We start from the raw sequence: 15,820 nt of genomic DNA, 5'->3' as shown, positions 1-15,820 counted from the left end.
TTTTTATGAATGCTTACAGAAACCTAACCAGAGAGGTTTTGTGTGTGAGAAACATTGCAGTTTACATTTTTTTAAATGAAGTTATGCATGCACATTGAAAGTATCCGTGCTATAACATATTTGCACCATATTCACAAATCAATGGTTGATTCATCTGTGTGAATATTTGTCCGTGTTTTAAATGTGTTGATTGTGTCATTGGATATTTTTGCTCTTAAAAACCTCACTTTTGCCTCCATCTAGTGGCTTGTAGTAGGTCTAATGCATACATGAGAGTGTTTTTAAGCACTTTTTAAGGTGGCACATCAAATAAGCTGTTGTATTTCTGAAGTGTGACTCATAAACGGTAAATTATGATTATGAAGATAATATAACTTTAACTTTCAAAGAAAATATTAGCTGGAGGGGAAGTATGGAGAAGTACATTTTTTTAAATATATATATTTGAGGTATTGATGCTTATTAGGCTACATTGTATTATTAGTAGGTCCAGGTATTAATAGCCTATTGTCATTATTGGAAAGCTATAAGGAAAATTATCAAGCCAAACTATTACACTGTGGGGTGGTCACCAACTAAATACTTTAATACATTTCAAAGCAAATTCAGTATCTGGATCTTGCTAAATGCAACAGTAATCCGTCCAATCTCTCTGGCCTCACTTGCCGCTTTTACTTCTGTCTCACGCGGCTCTACCATGGGGAAGTCTTTGGGCGGAGCCAATGACCTATTTCTGTCCAATAGCGTTCGGCAAAGGGCAGAGACTGACCTCATTTGGACCAATCGCAGCGAGGCAAGGCTGCCGGTAGGCACCACTCGAGCGTGCCATGGCCATGTGCTCGCTTTGGAGAGCAGGAATCGTTCTTAAAGTGGTAGGGAGATGTTTTGTTGCGGCCATAACACTGACTTTTTGGACCGAAGTAAATGTGATAATGTTGATAATGATGATTTTGAATGATTTGTAACTGTCACACAAAATCACGACAGGGATCCGAATCCTTTAAATGACAGAGATAGCCCACACACAAGTAGCATACAAGGAATTTATTGGTAAAATCTTTGAAAATAAATTAGGCTACTGAACATTGCAGAGCAATTCCATTCTTGTGTTGATTTAGGATTGGCTACAGGACCTGTGATCATAATCAATTAAACAGATATGTATGTTGGTCCACTAATCACGTGGTTACTGGTTTAGCTTTTTGACTGACAGTAAAGTCAACCACGTGTTCCATCGGTTCCATCACCAGAACGGCCATTGCAAGTTATGCAGGAGGCGACTTGCTGTGGTGGTTGGGGTTTGAGAAGAGTAATCAACAACTCCTTCTGTGACTGTTTTGCGTATGAAGGGGAGGGGCTCATTAATGCTGTTTGGGGCGTTTTAGTAGGTGTGGATCATGAATATTGATCAGTTTCTCCCCCAGCGCCAATCCACGGTGAGCGGTGATGTCATGGGAGCGGCCCGTGTTCATTCCAGCTGACTCTCGCCGCGACGCGCTTGGTTGCTTCCTTGCTGGCAGTTTACAGAAAAGGAGGGAGGGAGGGAGTGGGTGAAGGTGAACGACAAAAATAACGACAGAGAAAGAGGGAGGGAGAGAGAGCGCGCGACTAAGTGGGGAGAGGAAAACAAGGGACATCAACATCTATACTACTCTCATGTTGTTGGATATTATTTGACGAAGCCTTTTTCCCCCTTATCACCCCCCGCCCTTTACCCCCCCACACCCCCAAACATACACTTCTTTTCAACTTTCTCTATTATTGGATTTCTTTGAGTTTTGAGATTTTACGTAGGACTACACATCCAATGCTGTCCGTTATATTATAGGCATTTCTCCAAAATCCATTTCAATTATCATTTTTTCGCGGAATATTTTTGTTCAGGTCAAGAAGAAAATCAACTCTGTGCGATGCCTATTATCCTCAAATAAACGGACATCATCAAAGCAAGGTATTTTTCGCGCAATCTGAGCGCTGATGTCCAACTTTGTTTATCTCAAAGATAGAGGCTGGGATAAGAGATTTATTAAAGGGCCCATTGCATCTGGCAAGATTATTGAATCGAACACTTATTTGACCATGCACATTTCTTTGAGGACATCATTTTCACTTTTGATTTCTTCATGGACATTTGGAGGCGCAATAGTTTATTGTTGATGTCAAGTTATATTTGATATGTCGAATGTCACTATTATTCTATAGCACGTTCTTAATTCATATTTAGATAAACTATCATTCGGTGTTCGAATGAGGTAAATAACAGTTGGTGTAGCAGTGTGTATCCAGCCGTCCACCTTTTTAATCGTCACGTCACTGTGTTGTGAACCCGCTGACAGCCAGTCAATCGTTTGTGGATTAATCGGATAAATTCCGCGTTCATTCCACGGTGGGAATCAACGGCGTACCAATGTCTAGGCCGCTCACACAGCTCCTACCGCCTGACCTCCCGGCCGGAGCGAGCCCACAGTTCAGTACGGGTAACCTCGCGGGCAGTGTCCCGACCGGTGGACACTTGAACTCCATGGCCAGCCTCAAGACTCTCCTACAACTGCCCATCAAGGCTGACCAGCGAGCGAAAGACTGCTGTGCAATGAAAGGTGAGGTTTGTTTGTGTGTGTGTGTGTGTGTGGTGGGGGCAGGGAGGGAAGGAAGCGGAAAGTTCATGCATATCAAATGTTAAAATTAATAAATACACACACACAGGCTGGCCTGCAATCGTTGTTTTCATTCTGTTGGCTTGAATTCATGTTTATAAATATAAAGTATAGGCTTGACAATTCTTGCTTTGACTTGTATCATGCATTACTTATGGAAATAGGTTCATATTAAGACAACACAGCAACAAGACCACACACACACACAGCGTTGAACATTAGTGCTTTTATCCTTCAGCAAATAGATTCAATAAGGTCATAGCTCATGATATTGATGTACACTGAGTGTACAAAACATTAGGAATGCCTTCCTAATATTCAGTTGTACCCCCTTTTGCCCTCAGAACAGTCTCAATTCGTCAGGGCACGGACTCTACAAGGTGTCAAGTGTCCCACAGGGATGCTGGCCCATGCTGACTCAAATGCTTCCTATCATGTTGGCTGGATGTCCTTTGGGTTGTGGACCATTCTTTATACACACAGGAAACTGTTGAGCGTGAACAACCCAGCAGCGTTGCAGTTCTTGACCCACTCAAACCGGTGCACCTGGCACCTACTAACATACCCCGTTCAAAGGCACTTACATTTGTCTTGCCCAATCACCTGCTGTATGGCACACACACACACAATCTCAAAACTGAAACATTATTCTTTTTTAAACCTGACTCCTCCCCTTAATCTACACGGATTGAAGTGTCGTCAATAAGGGATTATCGCTTTCACCTGGATTCACCTGGTCAGTCTATGTCAGGGAAAGAGCAGGTGTCTTTAATGTTTTGTACTTTCAGTGTATAAAGATGTCTAACACCAGTTCTCAATCCAACAAACATTGATTTTCACACTAGAGCCATTTTAAGTGGTCAAATGTTAACTAAGCACCGCTGTTGTTAAATAATAAAGTACACATTTGAGATTTTTGCCTAAATAGACATACCCAAAAGTATTATTTATCATAAGTGCCATAAGCAATACATAGTAATTCTTATACTGCCAGAAAGATTAAAGTCTCCCTTTTCTGGTAATTATTTTTTATAAATTGCTGAGGTGTAGTTACTTTTGAGGACACAAACTCAAATTTGCAGTACATTTATGATGAAAAAAAAATCATGTATAATTTTTTTCCAATTCACGGGTTGCATGTTTCGTCACGATATTTGTTTTGAACGTTCGCTTTGTACTGATGCCCAATTGAGCATTCTACTCAATGCATCGTCAATGAGCGCTGATGAAGATTGAATCAAACGTGCATTACATTGGCTTGGAAATACAATGCCATTCAAAGGGAGGCAATTCATTTGTAGGAAAACCTTTTGTCATCATTTTGATGTCGCCAGATTGACTTTAGAGGCAGTACAACGTTAGCTAAAATTGAGGGGAGGTCACCTGATTTTTAGCTACCTAAAGTTAGATTTGCTAGCTAATGACAACATTGCCATCTGTCTAAAATACATTTGGCGACATGATAATGCTGGCAAAGTTGTTTCCTACTAAACATTTCACTACCTTACCAATGCCATCGTATTTCCAGGCACTATATTGTAATTTACACTAAACAGTCGTTTGCCTCTGTCCAGAATGGCTGGGTTTATCACGATTTTAGGGCCCCACTTATTGCGCCGCTGATAAGAGGACGGCTTGAGAACATTCCTGACCCTATAATATTCCACCTTTCCTATAACTATGAAGTAAATATGATCACACCTTAGTGACAGTACAAAATGGGCACCATTTCATATAAATGACGACGGACAAGTTTCTGCCCAGCAAAGCAGAGACGCCATTTAGACGCCCGCTAACTCGTTACAAACTTCAAGCTATAAGCACAAAGTTGCTCTTTGAGCAATTGAAAGTGGCCCTGTTTTTAAGTTCTACAAAATGATTTTGTAAGTCGCAGCGAGACGCTACTGCTCTTACTGCAATCGCTAGGCTTTCCCGTTTCGTATGTCGTGTTCATTGGAAGCGGAGCTACAAGGCTCACAGCCAGAGGAAATTGTGACGTGTCTCTCCCTAATGCAAATGATGGTGTTCGGTTTTCACATACTGCATCTCAGATGAGTGGAGAGAAGCATGCGGAGCGGGACAACCAGAGCTTTCATGGAGTGCACAGCCATTGATGTTACGCCGTTCACAGAGTGCTCTGTACACAACAATGACGGGCGGAACCGGTCCAGAACCACACAAAACCCCCTAAATAGGGGGACTTAACGTTTCAGTTGAATGGATGTCACAACCTCAGTCAGCTTCTGTCTGGCTAACATCCTCTCCCTGGTGGCTATATAGTTGAACAACGTTCCCTCCACCATTTACATGGATGGTCTTTGTGTGAGAGATGATGCTGATCAAGACTGACAGCTCCTCTGATGGAGTCCGAGCACAAAGGGCCTACCAGTATCAAGTTCACCATCAGAACATGCATAGTTGTGGTGCATCACTAATGTTAAGGGATGGAGAAGGGTTTTATTACATGAGATGGAGTCTTGAGTCTTTTTTGCATCCGAGAGAGTTAGTTGCCTGTGGCTTCAATGCATGATACATATCCCTTAAAACAAAAAACCAGTATATTCCTCTCCCTGGCATGCTTTGTTCTTCGCCCTCGTATACACCCACACGCTGTACGCATCTCTCCTCTCTCTCCCTCGTCTATTCTCCTCGCCATCCTCTAGCACGTTTACCATATCTCCTCATTCACTCCTCTTGCACTACTCACATCTCCCTCACTCCCCCTTCACGTCTGTCTCTTCTCATCCATATTTTTTTCTTTGCATTGCACATCTCTCTCTCTGTTCTCTCCTCTCCCGTTATCACCCCTCCTCCTATTTGCACTCCCTCTTATTTCTCTCCTCACCCTTCATTATCATCTGCTGTATTTCCTCTCATCCCCCAATGTTGCCCTATCAGCCATCTCTCCTCCTATTTGAATCTCTTTAATCTCCACTCCACTCCTCTTCCCTTTCCTCTCCCTTATCAACCCATCTCCTTTTATATTCATTCCCTCTGTCTCGTTTTACTGTCTCCATTCTCTGTCATTAATCCTCTGTTCTTTCTCCCCCTCTCTGATTTGACGTTGCTTTCCCTTCCCTTTCTCCCCTCTCATTTCTCCTGTCTTTTCTATCCTCTCTCTTGTCAGTCTTTCTTATTTTGCATTCCCCTTTTTTTCTCCACTTCCTCTCTCTCTTGCATCCTACATGTCCCTCCCCTCTCTGTGTGTGTGTGTGTGTGTGTGTGTGTGTGCGTGCTGACAATAATGTGCTGTGCTGTTCAGAGCCACCAGTACAGTCCCGGGTGTGATCGTCAGGCCTGTCACCCTTTCCCCAACCACTTCTCCCTTGTCTCTGTGAAATCCTCTACCTAGCTCTCAGCGGGGTCACACTGATGGTCATCCTCTATTTTTGGGCCCCCTCTCCTTGCTCATTAATCTGATTGCTCTCGCCTCCCCTTATTACCCCCTCCAACTCAAGGGGTTGAGGGCTGAGACGCCAGACGATGCCACTTCTGCTAATAGATTTAGTATAGCATCTCACTCTTCCTTCATTATGTTAGCCTAGCATCTCACTCTTGCCTCATTATGTTAGCATATCATCTCACTCGTCCTTCATTATGTTAGCGTAGTATCTCACTCTTTCCTCATCATGTTAGCTTAGCATCTCACTTCTTCATGATGTCAGAGTAGCATTTCAGTCCACCTTCATGATATTTGCATAGCATCTCACTCCCTTCCTCACATTATTCAGCCAGCCTATGTGTGAATAGGAAGACTGTTGCTGATGCATCCATGTAATGGCGGTTGGTTGCCTGCAAAGCTGATAAGGGCACGAGGCTCGCAGGCAGATTATGTGATGATAAGAGACATCAGTGATGAACACTGAAGAGGCTGGATTGTTGCACTCAATGGCCCTTCTCTCTCTCTCGCTATCACTTCTTCTCCTCATTGTTCTCTCTCTTTTATTCCCTCTTTTTCTCTCTTTCTTTCATGCTTGCTCTCTCCATCTCTCTTCTCTCCATCTTTTTTTCTCTTCCTCCCAATCTCCCGCTAACAGACAAAGACAAGCCCCAGGATTCGGACACCATGGGTGGTGGCCCAGGCGGTCGTCCTTCCCAGTCGGCTTTCCTGGGGCCCCATCTGTGGGAGCGCACGCTACCCTGCAGCGACGGTGGCCTCTTCCAGCTGCAGTACATGGACCTGGAAGAGTTCCTGACTGAGAACGGCATGGCTATGCACAGCAAAGGTGGCAATGGCTCCAGCGCCAGCGCCCAGGTGCCCTCGCAGAGCTCCCTGCAGTCGGCCGTGCCCAACCAGAGCTCCCAGTGCCCACCGTCCTCCCCTCCGCTATGTTCTTCTTCATCATCCTCCATGTCCTCCTCATCTTCCTCCTCCTCGCTGCTGGGCCTGGACAACGGGCCGCCACCACCAAACGGACTGCCAGGCATGATGGGAGGGCCCGAGTGCCTACGTGGTTAGTAGGGTGTGTGGTTAAAGAGGGGAGGGTGTGGGGGGTCCAGGTATGTGTGTGTGTGTTTGATTGTGTCCATGCGAGTGTGTTTTGTTTCTTTTTGACCATATGTTTGCATGTTTTGCATTGGTGTGTCAAATCAAATCGCATTTTATTTTGTCACATACAAGTGTTTAGCAGATGTTATTGCGGGTGTAGCGAAATGCTTTGTGTTTCTAGCTCCAGCAGTGCAGTAATATCTAACAAGTAATATCTAACAATTTCACAACAATAAACGCACACACAAAACTGAGCAAATCTTGTGTGTGGAAGATCGACAATGTTGCAAGATGACTGGAACCGTCATTGTGGTAGTTGCATCCTCCTCAACATGACCTAGGTTGGCATTGGTTGGTGGGGGAAAACACTGCAGTTTGTGGAGCTCAAAGGCAAAAGCAAGTATGTAGGAGAGCCAGTGGAACGGCTTTGTGTTTTATTTGTCTAGTGTGAAATTGGTGGCATGATGCTGGCGGAAGATGTTATATTAGCAGAAGCTATATAAAAAGACAGGGTATCGTCTCAAGCTAATCAAATAGACTTTTCACTGCCCTTTCATTTTGACACTCTAGCGCCTTCTGGTGGCATTTTCTAAACAATGCATAATATTGTATACTACCTTCATAAAGTACATTTCGTTTTCAAAACTACAAGCACATGCTACAATAACCATCAAGGTGTACCCTTTCCATGCATACTAAATGTTTGCACTTTGACCTATATTGCAGACTCCATGGGTTGCGGGGGCAGATTCTTATGACATTGCCAGCAGTAAGATTTTAGTTTGATTTTCCAAAAAGACAAGGACTGTAGCCCTCATAGTTATGCTACTTTCTATTTTCTGACAAAACATTCTTGCCCGATCTTGGTACTGGGTCTACAACAACCGCTCAGAGTTTACAAATACAGATCTGCTAAATCAGTGGAACACAAACACACTACATTTATAAAGAGAACCTACACGGGTTAGTTACAGAACAGGAAAGACCATCCGAGTTACACCGTAGCTTAGAGAAATAAACAATGCATCAATCGTAGAAATGGTGAGGTTAACGTAAGAACTCCCCTCTTTTGCCACATTGATTCTTTTGAATGTAATGTGGAGATGAAAGGGTTATTTAAGGAAGGCTCTGCAGTACAGTCAACTGCACAGAGAGAGAGAGCAAGAGAACTGTCATTTCTCTCCCTCACTCTCTCCCCTCCCTCTCTCACACGCTTGGGCCATGTGCAGGCATCACGTCACGTGCCGATGCAGAGAGCAATGGAGTGAGAGACGGGAAGGGTGGGGCGTAGGAAGAGGGAGGGGTTGGAGGGAGGCATAGAGGGGGAGTAAAGCAGAGCGAAAGAGATAGATAGCATTGCATAAGACTAGCCTAGCATAAAGAAGCAGAGAGATTTACATTGCAGAGATAACGCCACCATGTCACCATACCAGTGTCTTTACACACTGAGCAACATTGTGACATAACATTTCAGAATTTCATGTTGTTGACAAGGACTGAGGGAAAGACTGCTGTGAAATGAAAGGTGAGGTGTATTGTTTGTGTGTGATTGGGGGGGGGGGGGGTAGTTTGTCCTATGGATACTTAGGAAGGAAGAATTCTGTGTTATATTTTAAATATAAGGTAGAGGGAGGTGGTGGTATGTTGGGTGGGGTAGGGGTTGGAGGGGTATTGTAGGGAACTGTCTTTGTGGTGGCTATGGAGCAAGGGGACTGGGGAATGGATTTTATGTAACACACTTCCTACATTCCATTTCAGCATTGCATTTCCTCAAGTGTTTTTGAAAGACAGAGCACAATCAAACAATTGTTGCCAACAAGACTGATTTCCCCAGAGAATGCAATAATCAACAACACCAAGACCAATATTTAATTGAAATGTAAAATGAAATGGCTATGTTATAGCTAATTTATGGATGTATAGGGAATGTATTGGTTGTCTTCCAGAGAGCAGCTGGTCTTGATGAGGCTATACCCTTGACAAAAAGCTGCTGTGGCCATAGCGATAGCTCATATTACACCTCAGGGAAATGAAACAATGTAGTGAAGGCCTAATAAGGTGCTGTCTAATTTCACTGGTTAAAGTGGAGTGTTACAAACGTTATAAACGCTTTAAAATCCTGCTTAGAAGTGTTACCTGGGAAATGAACATGTGTTGCTATCAAATGTAAATCACTATTTTACAACTTGATGATAGATGGTTCCTCACCCTTAAAGTAGTCTATGGGACAGGAGAAACTGTAACCAGGTTTCTTTAAACAGCCACTACAAACTTCAGCTAACTTTAGACAACACAAGCTAACAATCAATGGAAGTAATGGGAGCATGTGTGTTTTTTTTATTATGGCAAAATCCCCTTTAAGCAACAGCAAACTAAATATGGAGTGGATTTTAAACTGATTTCAGGGGATTTGGACATTAGTTTTTGTAAACATGCTCACATGCCGCCCCCCCCCCCCCCTCCCCTCCCCCCCATCACTTCCATTCACTCTTAGCTTGTGGTGACTAAGGATAGCTGAAGGGTTTAGTGGCTGTTCTAAAGAAAACCAAACCTTGGATTACATGGACTACTTTCAGGGTGATGAACCATCTAACATCAAGTTGTAAAATATTGAACTACTCCTTTAAAGATAACACATATTTTACTAACTGAGGGAAATATAGTATGACATTGATCAAAGGTTAAAGAGGGGAGAGCGAGAGCAATGGCCATACACAAGCTCATTGCTGAGTCTAGAAGGTTGTTTACACAGCAGCACTGTTCTTGGATCAGTTTCAACTTTTTTGGTTGTTATTAGGATTGGGCTTTGGTGTCGTCTTATCCTGGATCAGCCAGCTCAACCACATGACCGACTGATTGATGTAGCCTATGCTTCCACCTGGTGGATGATCTGTATCACTGCAGCCACCATGCAGCAGCGAGTTTATAATGTTGCCATATACACAAAAATAACAAATTCCCTTTACCTTGTTTTCTGCATGCAGGAGGCTTTGACCCTTCACCCTCGCCACGGTGTGAAGCATGTGACCAACCAAAAGTTTTGCCTCTCATTATAGGTGGCCAGGTCATGCCTCCAGACCTCTCGCCCTCTTCCACCACCTCCTCCTCCTGCCTCCCCGGGCCGCCAGGAGGCTTACTGGTCGCCAACGGCACCGCTGACGTCATGGTGAACTTTGACCCGGACCCGGCGGATGTGGCGCTGTCCAGCGTGCCGGGCCAGGAGGCCTTCGACCCCCGGAGGCACCGCTTCTCAGACGAGGAGCTCAAGCCACAGCCCATGATCAAGAAAGCCCGCAAGATGCTGGTCCCAGATGAGCAGAAGGTACTACATTTCTTGCGATTCTTGGCTTTAAACGTAGTTTGCGCCTAAGAAGGTTCAAGGTAAAAGTGTGATGAAAGAAATAAAAGCTGAAATAAATAATTCTCTCAACTGTTATACTGAGTTTAAAGGCATTTGGCTAAGGTGTATGTAAACTTCAGACTTCAACTGTACATGCTTCAAATATGCAACTACAATGCTCAGCTTTGACACCTTCCCCCATTTCCATCCCAAAACTGACCCCCCCCCCACAACACGCCTCTACTTTGCCGTGACCCCCGCAGGACGACAAGTACTGGAGCCGGCGCTACAAGAACAACGAGGCGGCCAAGCGCTCACGTGACGCCCGGCGCCTCAAGGAGAACCAGATCACGGTGCGCGCCGCCTTCCTGGAGCGAGAGAACGCTGCTCTCAGACAGGAAATGGCCGACATGCACAAGGAGCTGGGCCGCTGCCGCAACATCCTCAACAAGTTCGAGAGCCGACACGGAGACTTGTGAGGAGGAAGAAGATGAGGGGAAGGGCGGAGGAGGGAGAGGGTTAGAAGGCAGCCACAACATTGGCAGCACTTTAGTTGAGGGGGTGCGCGTACGGCCTACGTGACGTAAGCATTGTATGACACCTGGCGTAAGCATCCGTGTTGTCAGTAACCCGGAGTGTTGTAGTGAGTGCAGCCTTCATTTTGTGTATCTGTGCTATGCTGGTTTCACTTCCCGTGTCTCTTTGACAGGTTGCGTCGTGATGTCATTCAGTGTTTATCAGGTGCGTTGCAGTGTTGTTGTTTTTTTCCTTCGGGGTAATGCTCAGGCCATACGCGCAACCATTCAGATGGGTGTGTTCAAATCATACAGATCACAGACAACTAATGTTTTTAAGCTAAAGGCAAGGAGACAAGCCAGGGGAGGACAGATGTGTCCTTTTTTTCTATGACTAAACTTGTGTATCTTTTAACTGTACTGAGCAGGGAGGGAGGCATGGGCCAACTAGAAAACAGAGGATGAGCTATAATATAGAGGAGGAATATGACGAGAGGTAGGCAGAAGAGAGGAAAGCAAAGAGATTTCAACATAGGAAAACTATATATTTTTATATTTGCAAAGACAGCTCAGAGGAGATTTTGGAAATAATCTTTTTGTATATTTTATATATGGGTGAGTTTAGTAGAGAGAATGGGGGGCTATATGAAGATGTTTTAACAACAGGGTAGATTGATAAATGATATATTTTGAATTTAGAAGCTGTTCACAACCATCCCGGTTGAGGGGCATTGATCCTGAAGAGGTTTTTAAGATGGACTCTTCTGAGGTCGTAATAGAGAATGTATAATGGTTGTATCCAGGGATAACATGGCGGCGAGAGAGGAGATGCATCTTAGTAAATGATTGTGGACATGAACAGGTCAAAGGTTAAATAAACATTGTATAGTTTAAATAGTGTTCTTGTGGGTTTGTTCAAGCACTTAAAGGAAGTTTTTTTTTTTCACTCCCAGCACCACCTCGACATCAACATGTGAAAATGGCGTGTTTCTATGTTTTGTAGTAAAATAAATAGAGGAAGGTAAGCATTTCCAATTAGATCATAAACCAGTTAGTAGGAAATTAGCAGGCAATGCCTGCTCATAATTGGTTAAAAAACACACGATGCACACCGAATATGTCATTGGAGGAGACACTTATCTTAGAAACACGCAATTTTCACATATGTTTATGTTGGGGTGGTGCCGGAGAGGATGAATATGAAAAGTGGCGGAGTTGTTATCTTCTCTTTGATTCCTTTCTTGAATGAAATCTATTTAATTGTGTGTCTGGCAGTGAGAGGGGGAGAGAGAGAGAATTTATTGAAACGCTGCACTCAGTGATCCATCATGAGAACAGCTGCATACGCACTGATGTTTGTGAATAAATATTGGTCAAATGTGTTGCCAGGTATTCATGTCGATGGGTGAATATGTTTGGCTCCGGCGCAAACACAGACAGACACACACCACAAACAAACATGACTAGACAAATGGTGCAATAACCTGGACCAGTGACTAGGTATGCATTTTCACATTACACACATGCACGCCTGCAAGTACGTGCGCGCACACACACACACACTCTTATTTCAAATCAAGTATAAAGCCCTTCTTACATCAGCTGATATCTCGAAGTGCTGTACAGAAACCCAGCCTAAAACCCCCAAAAGCAAGCAATGCAGGTGTAGAAGCACGGTGGCTAGGAGAAACTCCCTAGAAAGGCCAGAACCTAGGAAGAAACCTAGAGAGGAACCAGGCTATGAGGGGTGACCAGTCCTCTATTTGACCCTGAAAAAAAGCTGGACCTCGAAACACAGGGCTGGTGTACGATAGCACACAACCAGTCAAGGCAAATAACACTTCATCACTTTCCACAGCATATGCTGGGAATTTGTCTCTCTCTCTCTCCCTTATCCTTGATCCATTGTGAAGTGTGAAACTGGTTGTGAATGGATTGCCCAGGTTAAGTTGGCAGTGTACAGCATGAACTGGAGCATGCTGCCACTTAACACACCCCGAGATTATAATGATGATTATTACTGTGGACTATATATGGTGCTCAACCTGTTCCTCCATCTGAACATACACAACCATACACTGTAACTGAACTGCCTATAGCCTTTTATTTATTTGTATTTGTTCTTTATTCTGTGTGTCGTATTGTAAGAGTAAGTCCCGTATAGAGTGACACACGAGTATGTCTATACCTCTCCTAAACAACTTAACCCAGTGAGACGATGCACCCTTATGCACCATAAACAACTTAACCCAGTGAGACGATGCACCCTTATGCACCATACACATGTACAATAAAATACTACAGCTATTCTCTCACTAGATATGTGTGTGTACATAATATATCCTTGAACATATAATATGATATATCCGTGACTATAGATGTAATAATACACATAGCTTGAATATATAAATGCAGTATAAGATGATTGGAATCATTGTCAATTTCTCAGGCGTTCTGGGGGACAAAAAAAACAACAACAAACTCTTACGATAAATCTTAACTTTGATGACAGAAGTTGTGATTCTTACCTTTTTTTTTTTTCTCCGGGATGTCCGGATACATTTTGGCAGTACAATTATGTAGAGTTGGATGGAATTCTACTGCGTACGACCAACTCACCGTGGGAGGGATGTTCTAGTTCAACCAGTTTGAAGGTCTTTGTTGATTTCAGACATAGCATTCAATGTTATTTTTAAATTATTCTTATTATTACAGTTCTGATTGCTAGTATTATCGTCGTTGTTGTTGTTGTTATTATTACTATTATATTTATTTTCCTTGCTACAACTTTTAAGGGAGAATGCAGTTCTCATTTAATCTCCCTTGCATTTTTCAAGACCATCTTTACTCTACTTTCTTTTCTATGAGCCTGTTCACTATCGGCACCATCCAATGAGACTGTACAAAGCTCCAGGTGCACTGTGGGGACTGTAGGCTTGTCCGTGTGTTTTGGATTTGAACAAAAGCTGAAACAACCACAAACTATGGACTTGAAACCCTGGAAGAATTTGAACTACATCTCCCAGCAGCAGGCTTCTAACACAGTCCATCTTTTGATGGACAAAGAAGCAACTTTTTGATACCTGGAACTAGTTGCAGAAACAAACTTTTGACAGTGATATTTTTCTATGTGTCTGTATATGCATACTGCAACTTTTTGTGGGCATTTGTAGCCCATCCTCACAGTGATGGTCTGCTACTAAACGGCATTGCGGGTCATGTTCACATGATATTTTCCCTTCCCCATGTGGATTACAAACTACTCCCTGTTGTGACTGTTATAAATAAACTACAAGTCACATGAGCACACCACTACCCATTTGCCCCAGGAATGTCTACTTATCCTGCCTATAAGGATGCTGAGGAATGTGATCTGGCTTTTCCCGAAAACACCAATAAAGACTCATCCTTACTTCATTGAGAAAGCTTTTGTGGTGTCTTGTATGTTGTCGTGCTTTCATATCTTCTCTTTGTGTGAAACTGCAGTGAATCGAAGTCACACAGCATCAGAAAGTACAACAGAGCTCCAATGGGGGGCACTAAGGCCCATTTAACATGCCGCTATTCTCCAGACCATATTAGACATCATATAAAATGGCGGCCCGACGCTCCCAGTGCCACCTGTGACCAGTGGGCTGGTTCAGCTGTTCGTCGACATGGATTTCGTCAAGCAGTCCCCCACGTAACTCCATCTGCCATCTGTCCAATCAGTAGCAGCAGCAACAACATACCACCACACAGGTGTTAACTAACATGGGTTCAAATGATAGATCCACACGGACTCCCAGAGCATCTGTTTTTCTGACCACAGTACCATTTCACCACGGAAAGTTTGCTAGACTTTGCTAGACTTTCGGGGCTCAACTTGATGAAAATATGATAAACCTCCATCTGATTTCCCAGGTGAAGTAAATATTAGGTTGTACATAACCATTTGGGATGTTTGTAGTTCATGAAAGACACTAGCGCAGGATTACTTCACGTGTGATGACATGGAACCGTCCACAACCACTGGATGCCATTACATTACAATGATGTGATGGCAATGCAGACAATGTCTGAGTAGGAAAACAGTCTAGACTAAGTCATTGATCATCTAGCAGAGCATGTGTCACAGTATTACTATCGCAAGGTAGGAACACAAACATATGAGGCTATTCGATAGGAGCAAAGCCAAAGGCAAGTTTGTCCCTCAGAGCAGTGATCATTGAGCGGTGATTAAGTGGCGGACACACTGCAACCCTTTCAATTACCAAGGCCTCATAGTGTCCTTGACAACACTGCTGGGGGGGGGGCAAACGGGTTACCTTCCATTGAGAGGAGGGAGGCGACTGTGAGTGTGTCCCATATGGCACCCTATTCCCTTTTTAGTGCACTACCTTTCAGCAAGACCCTCTTATCCAGGACTCTGGTCAAAAGGAGGGGACTATAAAGGGAATAGTGTGCCATTTAAGACGCATCCAGTGTTTTGACCACGGTATCAAGGCCTTGGCCTGCCACTGATTAAACCAGTACGGAGTGTTATTCAGATGTTGTCACTGAGCTAGGGAAATACCCGAAGAAGTACAGCGCTGTGTGAAAGACATCATAGATGGTAGAGAACAGGAAGATTACTTGAGGGAAATAATTGTACTTATTGTTTTAATGCAAGGAGGGATGGGTGGAAACTGCTTGTGGGGGAACCTTTGAGAAGACAATTAGTCTAATAGCTTACAAAGAGAGAATGTGCGTGTGCAAGTGCAAGAGTTTGAGCCGGAGAGAATTGAAGAGGGAGACAAAGAGCTCTTGCTTGAGAGTGTGGCCGTGTAATGTCTCTACTTGT

At 43.7% G+C, this 15,820-nt stretch overlaps 1 protein-coding gene across 1 annotated transcript; it reads left to right on the top strand.

Moving 5' to 3' along the window:
- Window positions 1-1,545: 1,545 nt before the first annotated feature.
- On the top strand, window positions 1,546-14,424 carry LOC135552271 (hepatic leukemia factor-like). Its single transcript, XM_064983793.1, has 4 exons — window positions 1,546-2,597; window positions 6,692-7,108; window positions 10,200-10,465; window positions 10,747-14,424. Exons 1-4 carry the CDS (start codon window positions 2,408-2,410, stop codon window positions 10,960-10,962), a joined length of 1,089 nt encoding a protein of 362 aa, XP_064839865.1. The 5' UTR covers window positions 1,546-2,407; the 3' UTR covers window positions 10,963-14,424.
- Window positions 14,425-15,820: the final 1,396 nt, after the last annotated feature.

Source organism: Oncorhynchus masou, chromosome 13 (genome assembly GCF_036934945.1).
Source record: "Oncorhynchus masou masou isolate Uvic2021 chromosome 13, UVic_Omas_1.1, whole genome shotgun sequence".
NCBI lineage: Eukaryota > Metazoa > Chordata > Actinopteri > Salmoniformes > Salmonidae > Oncorhynchus > Oncorhynchus masou.
This window is presented reverse-complemented; position numbering and strand designations above follow the sequence as displayed.